A 15,367-nucleotide genomic window follows, 5' to 3' on the forward strand; every position below is an offset into this window, starting at 1 on the left:
AGATTTTTATGGTCTTCAGATCCTGACCCAGACTAGCACTGCTAAGGTAATTATAATAAAGACTGACTAATTGGCATGTTCAAGGAAAATTTTGAACACTTTGCAAAGTGCTTAATTTTGTGGGATTTTCTTTTCTGTACTCTTAACCTACTTGCCTTGTGGTGTTGCCAGCTACACATAAACTTGATAGCTGTTCAGTTAAAAAGACTTTTCTGTAAATTGAGCACCTTAAAGAGTTGTCTGACTGTTAGGAGTTTGTCAGGTTAGAGCTAGTTAATGCAGCTGGCAATTAAAGAAGATTACAAATACTTTTATTGATAAGAACAGAAAGCTGTCCTTGAATGCAGTTATCTGTTTCCCCCTAGACTCTGCAAAGGGACAGTGTGATCACTAACATCAGTGACATTAGAGGAGGTGTAATATAAATAAATTTGAACAGCTGTCAAGGCACACTGGTCAGCTGATTAGGATTCGCAGGAGGTGAAACTGAAGCCTTCATACTTTTAAAAAGCAAAGTAAACCAAGGAAAAGTAACATTTTTGACCTTCTCTCTGAACTCAGTTTGAGTGTTACATTTTCAGTGGGTTTTTTCCTTCCTTTTTCAAAATAGCTGCAGAAGAGTCTGTGCTACTTATGCTTGGGGTTTTTTTCTTTTTCTGACAGAGCTTTAGAATTACCTTCAGTGCTCTCCTAATGTGTCCAAAATTGAATTAGCAGATTTTCTTTTGGCTCACTATATAGCAGCAGTTTTTTGGTTATGTTGGGTTTCTTTGTTCTCAAATTGTTGGCATTTCTGACATTTCCATCATTGACAATATGTATTTTAGTATCTTTATAGATGCTAATCTATGTCCAGATGCCTAGATTTATAAAGGATTATCCTGTTCCTAGAAGGTAGTCATGCCAGGAACACCTTCTGTGACTTGACTGTTTTTAATATTCTACTTTTACTGTAAAGTCAGTATTAAAGTAAAAGAAGATGGGGGAAATATAAGCCAGGGAAGTCTTTTGACAAGATGAGAGGTCATCAGTGATACAATCATACAATGATACTATATCTGTTTTGAGCTTGAATCAAGAGCTCTGAGCACCTACAGTGTAATTTAGAGCAACTAATAACATTCCTGCTGTTAGTGTCTGTTCCTCTTTGTTTTTTAATTCCTTAAAATTTAATTGAGAACATATATTTGGTTCTAAACACCTGAGTTATGTTCTGTAATCTGATTCTTTGATTGTTGAGATCAATGATGAAATTTCTATTTACTTCAGTGATGCAGGATTAAGGCTCCAGAGATTTGGTACTTTAGGAGAACAAGGAAAGCATCAGCTTTCTTCAGTTTGTTTCTCAAAAGGACAACAAAAAAAATTAGTAGAGTTGTACATATGGCTGAAAAACAACATTTGCTCAAGGTAGTCCTCAGATAAGGACCTCAAGCTTGTAGGGTTGGTAGTAAAACCATAAGAATCAGACTAGTTCTGGGTTACAGATTCAGTAGGTCAGGGCTGCCGTTTCACTGTGCCGATGCGTTCATTTCTGCCTGCAGCAGGCTGTTTTCCAAATGGCAAAATCCACAACTGAAAATAGCATGGATGTTAACCTGCCCTTGGTACAATCCACAGCAGAAAGCAGGGAGCCACAGGAGCTCTTTTCTCATTCTCTAGAAAGGCTTTCCTTCAGACACTGCTGCACCACAGAATCTGTAGCTGCTTTTTCTGTGGCTTGTTTTTTTTTTTTCCCCTTCATTAATGGCAACTCAATACTTTTCAAAATACAGGCATAAAAGCAAAAGCAGACAATTTTATTTAAATTAGAATTAAGCAGGCATATATATATATATATATATATATATATATATAAAAGCTAGTGTATTCAGAATCAAGCTTGAAATTACTGCAGTGTTAAGGTATGCAAATTCTATGAGTCTGTTACAATTGAGTGCAGACTTGAAACATGCTCAGCTCTCACAGGAAAGTCACTTCTACAGTTTACCTGATCTATTTGTGATGGAACTGAATGTATTGAGAGCTTCCATTTTTAATACTGAAGGTAAAATAAGTGATCTCTGCAAGTCTAAACATTTGTAGTTGTATGAGGAGATGTGGATGAAGTTGTGAGAAAAATGTTGGCTATAACTTTTAGAGGCAAGTCTACCATTTCATGTTCTGTAACTGGCTTTAGTGAAGAGCTATTTCTAGCTGAAGTCCTTCCTTTGACTTTTGCTTACTTAGGTATTCCTGCTTACCATGAACTGGCTGGCACTTGATGCAAGCACTTGTGACATGTTACATCTGAGCCAAAGTCACTTGTCCTTTCTCTCTTGTGCACTCTGCAGGTTTCCAGTGCCCATGCATAAACTACCAAGAGTTTGTAGATTCCTATTATAGTTAGACAATGACAACTGGCATCCTGAATACTATACTATTTCCTAAGTCACTTCTTGTAAATTTATTTCTTACTAAAAAGAAAAAAAATCAGTACATGACTAAGTGTGCAGTTTAATGGTGATGGTTTCTTGACCATACAAGTATATATCTAGACAATGCATCTTATGAAGAGGGTTATCTTCAGTACTTTGGAGACTTTGTGTAAGCACAGTTTGCATTCTCTTGTTGATAGGATGCATGTCACAACCAGCAAAAGTTGTGTCATTGCCTCATGTTTGCTAGCCATCAAATGAATTTAAATTAGTTAAAAGAGAAAATAAATAGATCTATGTGAGGCAACTGCTAAAAGTGCAATATATTAAAAATGTGAAATTGTTAATTGGAAGTTGCATGTAGCTGGGTATTTCCCAATTTGTCCTCTTATCAGGTCCTTTTTTTAGATTATTGAAATGTCTTAAACCATAAGTTCTGTTTCAAGTAGAAATAATTATGCAGAATAGGAATGTGTCTTTAAAATACTGTGTAAGTAGTTACTCCAATGCATCACTTGCCACATGATTTCTAGGGCTAATTTCAACAAGAGGAAATGATGTCTGTATCAAATATTTCAAATAGAATCTCTTAAAATTAGATTATGGATAAAATGAAGTCCTGTAGATGTTTGTGCTTTGCTTTTGAAATTAGTTTCACAGAACTGAGGTCAGTAATCCTGTCTGGGCTTCCTATAGAACAATATAAAATGGTCTGTTTGCAAAGCAAAGATTTAAAAAAACCCCAAACTTCTCATTCTTCTAGAAATTTAAATGGGAGGAGTAACCAAAGGCAGGATTAGAATAGTGGAGCCCATTTCTTCACTACCTTTGGTGATAGTCACCAAATAAATGTATTGCTTCATATCACCATGGAGCACAGAGAACTGTGAGGTACTAAAGATGTACTCAGAGTAGGATTGATGGTGTGCAAGGGATAGTAACAATGTGTGTCATAGCACTGAGAAAAGAACTGAATAGCAGAGTAGTCTATGCTGGTCACCAGTGGAGGAGATCCTGTTGTGTACTGCTAAAAATTTTGGGGCGTTCTGCAGCTCAAAGAAGAAGTCAATTTGTGACTGTTTTACAGCACCTTGTTCATTTTTTTCTCTTTCTTGATGACATTTTTCTTCAATATGAAGGCTTTCCTGAAAAGACTGGAAGCAGTGAAACCAACAGCTGGTATGAAGCGCTCTGAACAGCTGAGGGACTATCACCGCCAGATGAGCTACCTGGCTTCTTCACCTTCTCTAAGAAGGGCTAGATCTCCTTTTGGCCAGCTTAGTCCTCCAAGTAAGTACTTTGAAGTTGCAGATTATTGCATTTCTTTGCAATATCTTTTTATAATTCAGAATTGTGAAGCACTTACTTGTTAAGAATAGCAAATATGTTCTTTGTCTTCTTTAGATTGATTGTTTATCAAATGGAAGTCATCAAAATTATTTTTCTAGTCACCAAAAGCGATTACTATATGCATTGCTTTGTTGCCATCCTAAATTTCTAATAAATGGTCTTGTCAATACTCTTTTCCAAGAAGAAAGAAATCCTAGTAGTAAAGTATTTCTCATTTTGCCAGTACCCTTTATCTAAAGAAGAAGGAGGGAAAAAGAAACCCAAACAAAAACCCCAAAATAACATCAATGAATGTTCAAATTCTCATTCAGAAAATTTAGATCTGCTGATAGTAGCCTTGTTTTTCTCAGAAACTCAGTGTGTAAGATGGGAAGTAGACAACGCATCTCAGTAGAACCATGTGCTTCAGATTTAAGAACCAAAGGCTTGATTTTTTTTCCTGATCATGTGTGAACAACTCATCATCAACTCTTTTGCAGTTGTATTCAATGTACTGTGATTTGATTTGGTTTATTCTGAGAGCTAGGGTAATGAGTGTTGGAGTACTAACATAGCATGAAGTTTTCTGTTGTGTTGAGCATAAGCATTCTCCCTGTGTGTGTTTGTGTGTTAACAGGAGGAACTTCAAGATCATCCACTCTACAAAGTGCACTGAGCCAGAGGAACGAAAAACCCACATCTGATTCAGCCAGTGGGGCATTACAGAGACCTAAGTCTACTAATGTTTGTGCTGCCTGGTTATAAGTGTGTTCTTTGCCTTCTATACTGAGATGATACTCAAACTTCTATTTTTAGTGCTTTTGTAAAATCTATGTGCAAAAATATTTTCTGCATTGTTCAGTGATTAAAATGCATTGCATTCCAAGTAATTGTTTATAAAATGGTCTTAAAATTGTATAAAATGCTTCTGTCAGTGTTTTCCATGACAGGAAGAAGTTATGAAAGAGAAGGAGGTGTTTAAATGGACACATTAAATAGAAATATAACTGTTAGACTCAGCTCCTAAGTGGAATTTGTATCCATAACATGGAAGGACAGAATTGCTGCACTAGAAGTGCAAAATGTAAATAAAATTTTTAAAATATTAATTATACTTTAAAATAATGCATTACAATTCTAAGCATTTGCTTAATTCCTGGATTGTCCTTGGTTTACATCCTGGCTTTATGTAACAGCCTTCTGAATTTTGTGGGTCATGTTCTTGTGAATGAAAGAATCTTTAACAGCAGTGTGAAGAGGTGAAAAGCAGATTAGGTATTCCTCCATAATGAGCTAGAATACTGAGGTGCAGAAGACAATGTTTTGCCACTGTTAAATGTTCAGCACCTGGAGTGTTTGGTATGCAAGGCTGCGTCTGTTCCAGATCAAAAGGATTTTGGAAGGATTTTGTACTGGACTTTGGAAGATGTACTGGGATCTTTATGTAGGAAAGAAACATCTGATGTTATCTGAACAACAGTAAGGATTGAAGTAAAAAGCAGTTTCAGATTTAGTGTAAACAAGTAAGTTCTGGTTCCTTCTCAAACTAGAGAATACTTAAGTAAGTTAAGTAAGGGAAATAGTTCACAGCCCTGCTTTGCAGATGTGTGCTCTTCTCAGTGCAGAGATGTAAACTTGAGCTGCAGGAAACATCTTGAACATTGATTTTGAGTGACTTCTAACCAGGATTTAAGGAAAAAAAGACAATAGAAAACAAAGTGTTGTTACTTTTCTTGACCTGTTTTAAATGTCATGTTCTTATCTAATATTTGTAGTAATGTCAGATAAGCTCCAATAGCAACATCCATTTACGAGAGGAGTAAAATGTAATGGTAGTGGTAATCACATTAGTAGGTGGTGTGGTTTATTTCTACGCATAAAGGCAGACTTTCAGTGAGCTTGTTTTGTACGACTGTAGCCTTATAAAGAGTACAAATTGTGATGCCACTATCTGTGGATATTGCTGAAACTTTGCTTGCTTCCCCAGCTTCTTCCCAGGAAGGAAATTGCTGTATTATGGATAAGGAAAAAAAGCTGTATTTGGAAATGCTGGGTCTTTGACATGAAAAGTGCATTATTCTTTGTTAGTGCTTGCATGAGGGCTTAGGCTTTCAGGTATTCTGCATTGTAACACACTTTTTACTCGGTCCTTGTGATAGTTTGGCAGAGCTTCTTCACTTGGTGACCTGCAGATCAAATTTAGCTGTTTGACAATACTTGGAACTTTTAACTTTAAGCAGCATTGTGGCAAACAGATTTGTATTGCAATTACTATTCATGGTTAAGAACTGTTAACAATTTCTTTGTATAGTGCTGCTGTATTTATTTCTATTATTGTGCTAATGAAAATTATTCTATATTTAAAGATTTTTGTCCTTCAATGTGAATATCAGAGAAACAGTTTAAATACTTCTGAATGTTCATATTATAATTTCTTTCTGTGAAGAAACTCACACAATGGATTACTTTTAATTGCTTCATCTTATTTAACTTTGGTATGAAAGTGTCAATTTTGTATGTCATTTGTAAATCATAAGAAATAAAATATTTAACATGAATTGCCATTGCAGTGGCTTCTTGTTGATGTTTATAATTGGTATTAAGGTGCAAAGAAGGCTGAATAGCCTTCTTGGTAAGTAGGAAAACCTTTCTTGGTAAGTAGGAAAAACATAGAAAAATGCAGGTTTTCCATTGTTCAAGTGTTAGATGTAGGGGAATAATGGTTTTGTCACTGGCTTTAGTTTGCCCGTGAGCAGCTCTTGCAAAGGTACATAAGAAGTATTATCAATTTACTGTGACAATGGGAGTTCAAGTAGAAATTGCAGACTATCTGCAGTTTTCTAATTTCCAACCTCTCAGAGCTGATGGCTGCATTTTAGGTTACAATTTCAGCAACTGTTGTGCTGAGTGCCACTGACTCAGGGCAGAGCTGCTTTCAGAAGAATGATTATTCCTTGACAGTTCTGAATTCTGACCACAGGTATCTTTATGGAGAATACTGCCTGCAATCTCCCACACTGAGCATTGGCTTTTAAGCAGAAATGAGCCATTTACCTGTGTTTCCCATGTGCTTTAGTTCATGTACTTTCTTTTTAGCCAGTGGCATTTTCCTGCATTGATACTCCTTACTCTCTTTTTAAATAGTCCTTAGCCTCTCTATTTTATTTTGCCTTTTTCTCTGGAATGTAACTTCTTTAATTTACTTATTTGAAGTTTCTTTGCTTCCTCCTAATTATCTTCTTCAGATATACATTTCCTCCAAGTGTTTGTACATTTGCTTAGTACAGTGTCTCTTTCTAGCCAACTGAGATCTTCCCTAGCACATCCAAATGCCACTTGCAGCCTTATCAATGAGCTAAATGAGAACTGGATAGCTGGATTGTGTTAGCAAGCTTCTTGTAAGGAGCCATGAGGAAAATGCAGAGGAAAAAGAAGCCAGGGAACAGAAACTGGCAGAGCTTTTAAGGAAAACTAATATGCTTTGAAAACCAGCAGAAATATCTTCTTCATAAACTTATGGTTTGATAGATTGCAACCCTGCTTATTAAGCATAGGAAAGAAAAGAGACCAGATATCTATAAAAGCAAGTATTTAAAGAGAGCAACCATGAAAAAGAAAGATGAAACTATCAGGCCAGGTTTTGTCCTGGGACAAAAAACAAAAAAATTCCGTATTTGGTTAATTTAAAAACCGTCTGCCATTTTTTGGGCCAGTATTTCCCAAATGCTTCCTTTTTTCAAGTGGATATTGCTTCCAGACTGGTGCCTGTCTTCAGGGAGAACAGAGCTGCTGCTCTGAATCTATGGCAGACAACCAGAGCCTCTCATGCCAAGTGACAGTGAGCTAGGACTTACCTGCATCTGAAAAATGTTTCAAAGATGGGAAAAGGATGACTGTAAGCCATATATATGAAGGACAAAAAGATGAAGTGCAATAAAAGTTTATTTGATTATTATTTGCTTAGTCTTACCCTGTTGCCCAGAGAAATTGTGGACACCCAAATGATGGAAGTGTCCAAGGCCAGGAACTGAGTGTAGCAGACAGTGTCCCTGCCCACGGCAAGCGTGTTGGATCTAGAGGGACTCTAAGGTCTCTTCCAACACAAACTATGCTCTGATTCTGTGGTTTTTGTCCTAGGTGGATACATAGCAAATGCTTGTCTATATGTAGTCTAACTGAACAACTGCAATGGCCACACCTCACTTCCCCTCCTCTGCCCAATCAGACAGCTCCTTCTTCCATGCATTCACAACCCTGCAGCATCTAAGTTTAAAAAGTGTATTAAGCATGTTCTGATCTCACTGGTAATTAATAGTGCAAGGTGTTCATAATGGTTCAATGTGTAGTTATTAAAATAACTCTCGAGTATTCAATCCTAAAGTAATTTTTCAAGTAAATTAAGCAGTAATGACTTCACTATTCAATGAGATGCTTTAAAGTGAAAGGTAATATAAACAAATTATACAAGCAGCTAAAACTAGGTGGAAGCTTATCTCTAAGATCTCTGGACACTTAAACTGAATCCACTTGATTTTGCAATTGTAGAATGATCAATAACCTCAATAACTTCACCTACCTAAAGTTCTGTTGAAACAACTTTCAAGATAGAGCCACTAACAGTGTTCTGATTAGCACATCACCTTGGAGAGCATGCTTGTAATGTGTTCAGTGTACTGAAAACAACAGGAAAAAATTCATTAATATATTAATTTATTTCATTTCAGTTTTAGTTCAATTGAACATCAGAGCAGACAACTTTTTCCTTTGTGACAATACAGGGTATTTCTGGAACACTGTATTTCCATGTTTTACAAAGTATGTCTGAAAAATCAGATTACGGTTTCAAGCATATTACTGTATAGTTTGTCAGGGAAGAGGCTACAGTTAAGAACTCAGCCTAGTGCTTTAATATAGTTTATGATTTCAGACCTACTTTTCACTTAATAATATATTAAAAATAGAGCTTTAGAAGAAAACATGATTTTAAGTCATGTCATCACAGTGTTGGGTAGCTAGAGACATTGATTAGTATAATAAATATTTATGACAATCTATTAAGAATTCACAATATTAGATTTTAGATTCGGTATAGATCACTTACATTTTGTCTTTAGACAAAATCTATTACCTGCAATTTGAAGTATAATATATACACAGGTTCCGATACAAATGGTGGAGGAATTCTCATAGAAAATGTAACTGTGATGTTGTGAACAATTTTTAAATTAATGTGTCCTTATCTCTGCCACATACATTACTCAAATTTTATTCTGTTTCCCTAGGAAATATTTTGTTGTCCATTACATCACAAGTTCGTATTTTTAAAAAAGTTGATCGAGAACAATTGAACTACTGCATTATGATGTTATGTCTTAGACATACTTCTTGATTTCATCATAAAGTACTAATACAAAAGCTCCGCCCATGCCTCGCAACACATTCGACCAGGCACCCTTGAAGAACGCTTTGGATCCTTCGTCTTTAGCTATCTTCCTCCAGCAATCAATTGTGCCCTTATACATAATATCAGCTGTGGAAACAAACAAAGGTTACAAGGCTTGAAGTTAGACAGCAAGTATGTTTCAACTGTTGTATCTCTAAAACAACAGGGAATAAGCAAAGTACAGCAAGGATTTAAACTTTAGTAATCAATAAAGAAAAATTAATTCTCCATAGGAAATCAAGTAATTTCTCAGTCCTTGAGATCAACATGATAGAAATAACCATCAATGTGTTCCCCATAGTTTTTTTAAAGACTCCAATGAGAAGGTTATTAATTTTCTCTAAGGCAAAAAAATACCCAGTATCTCTTATCTTATCCTGATGAAGAGAAACTTTCTGCAGCCAGAACAAGAGGAGCATTTATTCTTACCTCCCTTTCGGCCAGACTGCATCATCATCCTACGCCGCACAGTATCAAAAGGATAAGAAACCAGCCCTGCCACTGCAGTAACACTCTGGGCAATCATCCAGCTCACTATGATGTGCACATTCTTTGGATCAGGCAACATACCTGTCATCAAGAACAAATGAACAGCATCAGTACAGAGGGAAAGGGCTGTGGAAGAAATAATCACCCACCAACCCCGGAGTCGATCCAAACCCAAGGCATTTCAGAGCAGCAAGTAAAGGGAGGCAGGAAAGCATGCCAGAAACACCTGTGCACATTTCTAGCACCGCACTCAACTGGTGCTGAGCCAAGCCCTGCTTGTCCTTGTATTGCCAAGTGCTCTAGAATGCCTTTACTGAAAGGATCTTCCCTTGCAGTCACTCCTCCATGCACTTCTTACCCTTGGCCGTATCGTATACCCCAAAATAGGCTGCTCTGTAGATGATGATGCCCTGGACAGACACGCTAAATCCTTGGTACAAGCCCTTCAGGCCATCAGACTTAAAGATCTTGACAATGCAGTCGCCCAGGCCAGAGAACTCCCTCTCAGTGGCTCCTTTGCCCACATCAGCCGCCAGCCGGGTCCTGGCAAAATCCAGCGGGTAGACGAAGCAGAGGGAGGTGGCTCCCGCGGCACCCCCGGACGCGAGGTTTCCCGCGAAGTAGCGCCAGAACTGCTTGTGCTTGTCCACTCCGCCCAGGAAGATCTGCTTGTACTTGTCCTTGAAGGCGAAGTTAAGGGCCTGGGTGGGGAAGTATCGGATGACATTGGCCAAGTTGCCTCTCCAGAAGGAGGCGATGCCCTGCTCCTTGGGGATGCGGACTATGCAGTCCACGATGCCCTTGTACTGCTTATCGGCCGTGATCTGTTTGCTGGCATGCTGGACCTGCGGGGAGGAAGGAGGAGGACGGCACGGTGAGAGACGGGCACCGCAGGGTGACCCCGCACGCTGAAGGGCACGGACGGGGCCGGCCCTGCCCCCGGCACCGCCAGGCGGTGCTGAATGTCCCGGGCAGCTCCCGCGTAACCGGAGCCGGCCGAGCTCCTTCCCATATTTAGTCACGCCGGGCAGCGCCCGCCGAGCCGGCACCACCTGTGGCGCGGCACCGCCGCCCCCCGTCGCCCCCTCACCTGCAGCAGCAACTTCACTCTCTCGATGGGGGCGACAGCCGTCTTGGAGACGGCGGCGGCGATCCCGCCGGCCAGAAAGTCCTTGACGAAGCTGAGCGCTTGGTCACCCATGCCGCGAGCCGGTCCGACAGCCCCGCCCGGAGAGAGGCAACGAGCGGACACTTCCCCACCCCGCCGGACAAATGTCCCCGCGGCCCGCGCCGCCCCGCTTATAGCCGCGGCCTCTCGCGATAGGAGGAGGCGCCCCCCCGTCGGCGGCCATTGGCTGCGGCCCGCCGGGCCCGCCCCGCCACGCTCCCCCGAGCGGCGGCCGCGAGGGACGCGGGGCCCGGGACGTTTAAAGGGCAAATTAAAGTTATCTGGTGCCTGCTGGGGAACGCGGTGTCAGAGCATGTGCCCGCTGTATTTATAGCTCCCGGGAGGCACCGGAGGAGAGATGGGGAGCTGGCAGGAGCGCTTCAGGCCGTGTTAACCGGTCCGTGCAGGCGAGAGGCAGCGCTGAGGGCTGAAAGCCTGCCCGGAGCGGTCTGGGAGTGCTTCAAGCCTTGCCCTCATGCGCCTGGATTCCCTCAAAGAGGGGCGCCATGGGTTCGTGCCCAACAGCAAAGCTGCCCGGGGATGCACTGCCGGCCTGGAAGGCGGTGCTGTGTTCCCAGGCATCAGCGAGCAGGACTGGCTGCGCCTCTCTCGAGTCAAGGCCAGAGAGCCGCTTCGTGCTGTACGCACTGTGTGCAGCTCGCAGGCAGCGAGGTCTTTAAATAGCCCGGCATGCTCCGGGCCTCGGCCTTCCCGAGGAGGAGACAGCATGCCTTTGTGCATTACACCCTCTTCTCACCCCTGCGAGGTCAGACCCTCGGCAAGACCCATGGGCAGTCCCCTTTTCTGAGACACACGGAGGGAAGGGAGGAGACTGGGAAGCACAGGCCCGGGCAGGCTGAAGTTGCTTAACTGGCACCAAGTGTGAAAGAAGAGTAAAGGCTGTAGTGAAGCTCTGCCTTTGTGCAGCATCTGGTTCTTAGAAAAATGTTTGGGTCTCAAATGAAGATAAAATGACTCCCCTATTAGTTTCTCATCCTTATCTGTTTCTCATCTGTTCTTTCTGGCTGACCCCCATAAGAAAACAGGAGCTTATGATTAATTGTTGAGTGACTTAGTCGTGTGGGATAGTTATGTAAAAGGCAATGCAGGAAGGTATAGATGCATACCGAGGAGTTTGCCCTACAGAGCTAATCAAACAGAAAAATGTTATACCAAGGAACTCCTAAGGGTCTCTTGATTTTGTAATATAGTATCAGTAATGAAGATAGAATTCATCTTAATGTAGATGCTAAAACCTTGGCTGTTCCACAAAAAGACATTCTTTACAGGGCAGTGCATCTCTTCTCACCAGTGTGTTTGTTAGCATGAGTCAATGGGATGGTACATCTGATCCCCTGTCTCTCTTGCCCTCTGGTGCTCTTAGGTCTGCTGTCTCTTCTCACGAGCCTCAAGTGTGAGAAGTGGGTGCCAGCTGTGATTTCCAGAAGCACCCTTTGTGCCTTGGCCTCCTGAGAAAATGGAGCCTTTCCCCAGATTCTAAGAAAGGGGAAGAGAGCTCCCCAACCCCAAAAGAGATGTTCTCCCAAGCAAGGACCAAAAGCAGGTGCACAGGGGAAGAATAGAGGATCCCTAGAATTAGGCTGAGTGAAAGGGAGTTTTATTTAATATATGTGGCTGCCTGCTACCTTTGACCTTTCCTTTTTTCCCCCTCATACTTCACTCACCAGGTCTGGTGTCTCCTCTTTTCCCAGGAAAGCAAACACCCCTTTAACATTTCAAGGCTCCTGCTGCTGGTTGCACACAGACCCCTGAGACAGCGATGCCCACAGCTGCTGCCTGCCTGCCCAGACTGACAAAGTCTCCTCAGGGTGTGCCCTCAGGTGTCAGCCCTGCTGACTGGGGTATGGTGAGTGGGACATGGGAGTGGTGGTAGGATGCTGCTGGGGAGGAAAGGCAGTGAGGGATCTGAAGTGAGCCTGGAGTGGGGGTCTAGCCTGAAAGGATTGTTTGCCAGTCCCTTCCCCACCATCTTTGATTTAGATTGGTGGGGGGTTGTAATTATTTTTTTAGGTTATTTAAATTGTTGGGGCTTTTAAAATGACATTTTAATAAAGTCTTTATCACCAGAATTCTAGTTAGTTTTTGAAGTTATTGTTAGATATCATCATCACATCCACAGAGATTGTTTCATCTGATATTTCTGTAGCAGTAGTATTGTTTACCCATAACTGCCAGTATTTAAAGAAAGGACTGCATAACTAGTGAGTTGCTGCTTTTTCTGCTTCTGCTCTCCCTTCTCTGAGCCCACATATCTATTTCCAGGAGAGACTTTGCTTCCAAACAGTTTTGACAAAAGCAGGGCTGGCCCAGGACATGTGTTGGCTACTTTGAGAGTTATTCTTAATTTGTTTGATTTTTGCTCCAAATGCCTGATTTGGATCTTTCCTGTGTTTGATGATGAGGGGCAGTTTGCTACTTAGTGTAGAAGTTCAAACATATCCTGTAAGGAATTTACTGCTAACTCTACCTTGAGCATAAGCATTTCCAGAACTAGCTGGAAATGTCATTTTAAAAAGCTAAAGAACCTTTGGTTTTCATACAGTTAGTTGGTGTTTGTTATTCAGTATTCTGATACTTTCCTAGAGAAATGGTTAAAACAGTTCTGAAAATGCAATCTCTCTGAATTATTGAAAGCAATCTTTCAAGCTTCATCTTCCTTAGATCTTTTTCAGCTTTGGATGGATTATTTTTTTCTAGGCTGAGCTTGTGTGTGCTCTGCACTGCTGACATAGCATAAAGACTGCATTTTGTTCTTAACAATTCTGAGCTAAAAATAACCTAGATCTACATTTTTGAGAGAGATTAGTGGCTGACTGCCTTGTGCTTTGGTGTGTGAATAGCCAGCTTGAAACACTGCTTTTCCAAAGTAGAGATCAACTTTTCCAAAGTAGTGCATACCCTTGTTTACTTACAAATGCAAGACACTGGAAACCTTAGCACTGAGGCTAGGCCAGACACAAAATAAAAAAGCTTTTCATGGAAAGTCAGCAGTCCGAGCCTGATGGCAGACACAAGGGGGAGCACAAGGAGTCACTCAGAACATCCTGACCCCCAGCCTAGACAGAGGTGAATGGACAGTGTATTGGGAAGATGCCAAGAAGAAATATGTGGGTTTTTTCAGGAACGATTTGTGGAGCTGTGGTAAGTTCTCATTTCTAAGATTGATGCATATTTGAAGTCAGAAAGAGAAGAATAAGAGAGCCAGAACAGAGCTAATTGAGGATAAGAGTTGAAGAGAAATAATGAGGTTGGTGATGACAAAGATGATCAAGAAGGACGAAGTAGTGTGAGCTTTGAGTTTGTTTTGGGCAGGTGTTAGTGAGGGTTATTTTAGCTGGGTGTCACCTGTCTTAGGAGCTTATATTGAGCTGGAGAGAGGGAAGATTGGACAGTAAGTGTAAGCAGCACATTGAGAAGTGTTAGTGCTGGAAATAGCAGTAAGAGTCAACATAAGGTGTGTTTGTTTATTAGAGCATGTCTGTACTGTGAGGATGAGGAGTTGGAGGAGGGTCAACATTTCAGAAGGAAACTGAGGAAGTGGATAAAAATTAATATTAAATAGACCATGAGTTCTGTTGTAATGGGACAAACATGACACATAGAAGTAGGAGGGAAAAAATACCCAACCTGTGACACAAGGAATAAACTTGTAGGAAGTGAGCATATTAATATTTCCTTTGGCAAGGATTTGTGCAGAAGATATTCAGGAAGAGAGCACTTGAAAAGTGCTTAATTTAACTTGGAAAAGTAGGAAGAAAATTTATAAGGATGGCACAGTCTTTACTCTGAATTAATTTCACTTCTCTATAGGACTGTACAGTAAACACTTGGTATGCTGTAGACACAATAACAGTCTTGCTAAGATTCAGAATTCCAGAGGATTTTCCTCATAGGTCTCAACATACCTTGATAACAAAAATCATCTTTAATGTCACAGTTGTGCATTACAGTGAATAATTAATGGATTATACATGCTGTCATAACCATTTACAGTACTCTAAAATATCTATTAATTGTGTGATTATTAATGCAATCATGACATAAACATAATAGTACACATAACAGATTTTGGTAAACTTATAAAATACAGGTATTGTGGACAGTTTGCAAGCCATGTATATAAGCAAATTAATTACTTGTTAGACTCCATAATAGTTAATTTACTATTTACTTGCTCTTCTTTGGTAAATATATTTTGATAGAAAGCATAACTCATTATCCTCAGACTGCATTTTGGAAGAAAAGACAAAGAAAAGTGAAGGACTTTGTCAAGGTCATTTTGTCAGTGTGTCTTAGAGCAAGGCATGAATAGTGTTTTCCAAGTTTTGCCAGATCTCTTTTGCACTTGTCATTATATTAAAAGTCAGGATTGTATTTGTTCCAGTAATACCATTAAAACTTATTCAAAACAAGCATAAAGCAAAATTTGAAAGCCTCCTTTGCAGCTGAAAACAATGTTGTACTTTTCCTTTTGGTGTAGATCTCTGCAGAAAATAATTT

The 15,367-nt window shown here is 40.4% G+C and overlaps 2 protein-coding genes across 5 annotated transcripts in view; one reads left to right on the forward strand and one right to left on the reverse strand.

The window, feature by feature from the left end:
* The window catches only part of CFAP97 (cilia and flagella associated protein 97), a 28,818-nt gene extending 22,514 nt beyond the window's left edge, over positions 1–6,304 (forward strand). For all 4 annotated transcript variants that reach the window (XM_063156085.1, XM_063156086.1, XM_063156087.1 and 1 more), the window contains 2 exons: positions 3,557–3,707; positions 4,384–6,304. In XM_063156085.1, the coding sequence (XP_063012155.1) occupies positions 3,557–3,707; positions 4,384–4,511 (279 nt within the window). In that variant the 3' untranslated portion in view covers positions 4,512–6,304. The remainder of the gene's footprint in view (positions 1–3,556; positions 3,708–4,383) is intronic.
* A 2,135-nt stretch (positions 6,305–8,439) lies between these two features.
* Positions 8,440–10,956, reverse strand: SLC25A4 (solute carrier family 25 member 4). Its single transcript, XM_063156088.1, has 4 exons — positions 10,769–10,956; positions 10,037–10,523; positions 9,619–9,759; positions 8,440–9,276 (listed from the first exon to the last, which is right to left on the reverse strand). The coding sequence occupies exons 1-4, from the start codon at positions 10,877–10,879 to the stop codon at positions 9,119–9,121; spliced, it is 897 nt and encodes a 298-aa protein (XP_063012158.1). The 5' UTR covers positions 10,880–10,956; the 3' UTR covers positions 8,440–9,118.
* Positions 10,957–15,367: the final 4,411 nt, after the last annotated feature.

This window comes from Melospiza melodia, chromosome 5, assembly GCF_035770615.1.
Source record: "Melospiza melodia melodia isolate bMelMel2 chromosome 5, bMelMel2.pri, whole genome shotgun sequence".
Lineage (NCBI taxonomy): Eukaryota > Metazoa > Chordata > Aves > Passeriformes > Passerellidae > Melospiza > Melospiza melodia.

Bases quoted from the DNA above. Each gene is read 5' to 3' on its own strand.
- SLC25A4 (XM_063156088.1), bottom strand. From the start codon at position 10,879: ATGGGTGACCAAGCGCTCAGCTTCGTCAAGGACTTTCTGGCCGGCGGG. The intron at 9,760-10,036 runs GTAAGAAGTGCA...TCTTGATGACAG, and splicing joins GGTATACGATACGGCCAAGG to GTATGTTGCCTGATCCAAAG. The intron at 9,277-9,618 runs GTAAGAATAAAT...TTGTTTCCACAG, and splicing joins GCAGTCTGGCCGAAAGGGAG to CTGATATTATGTATAAGGGC.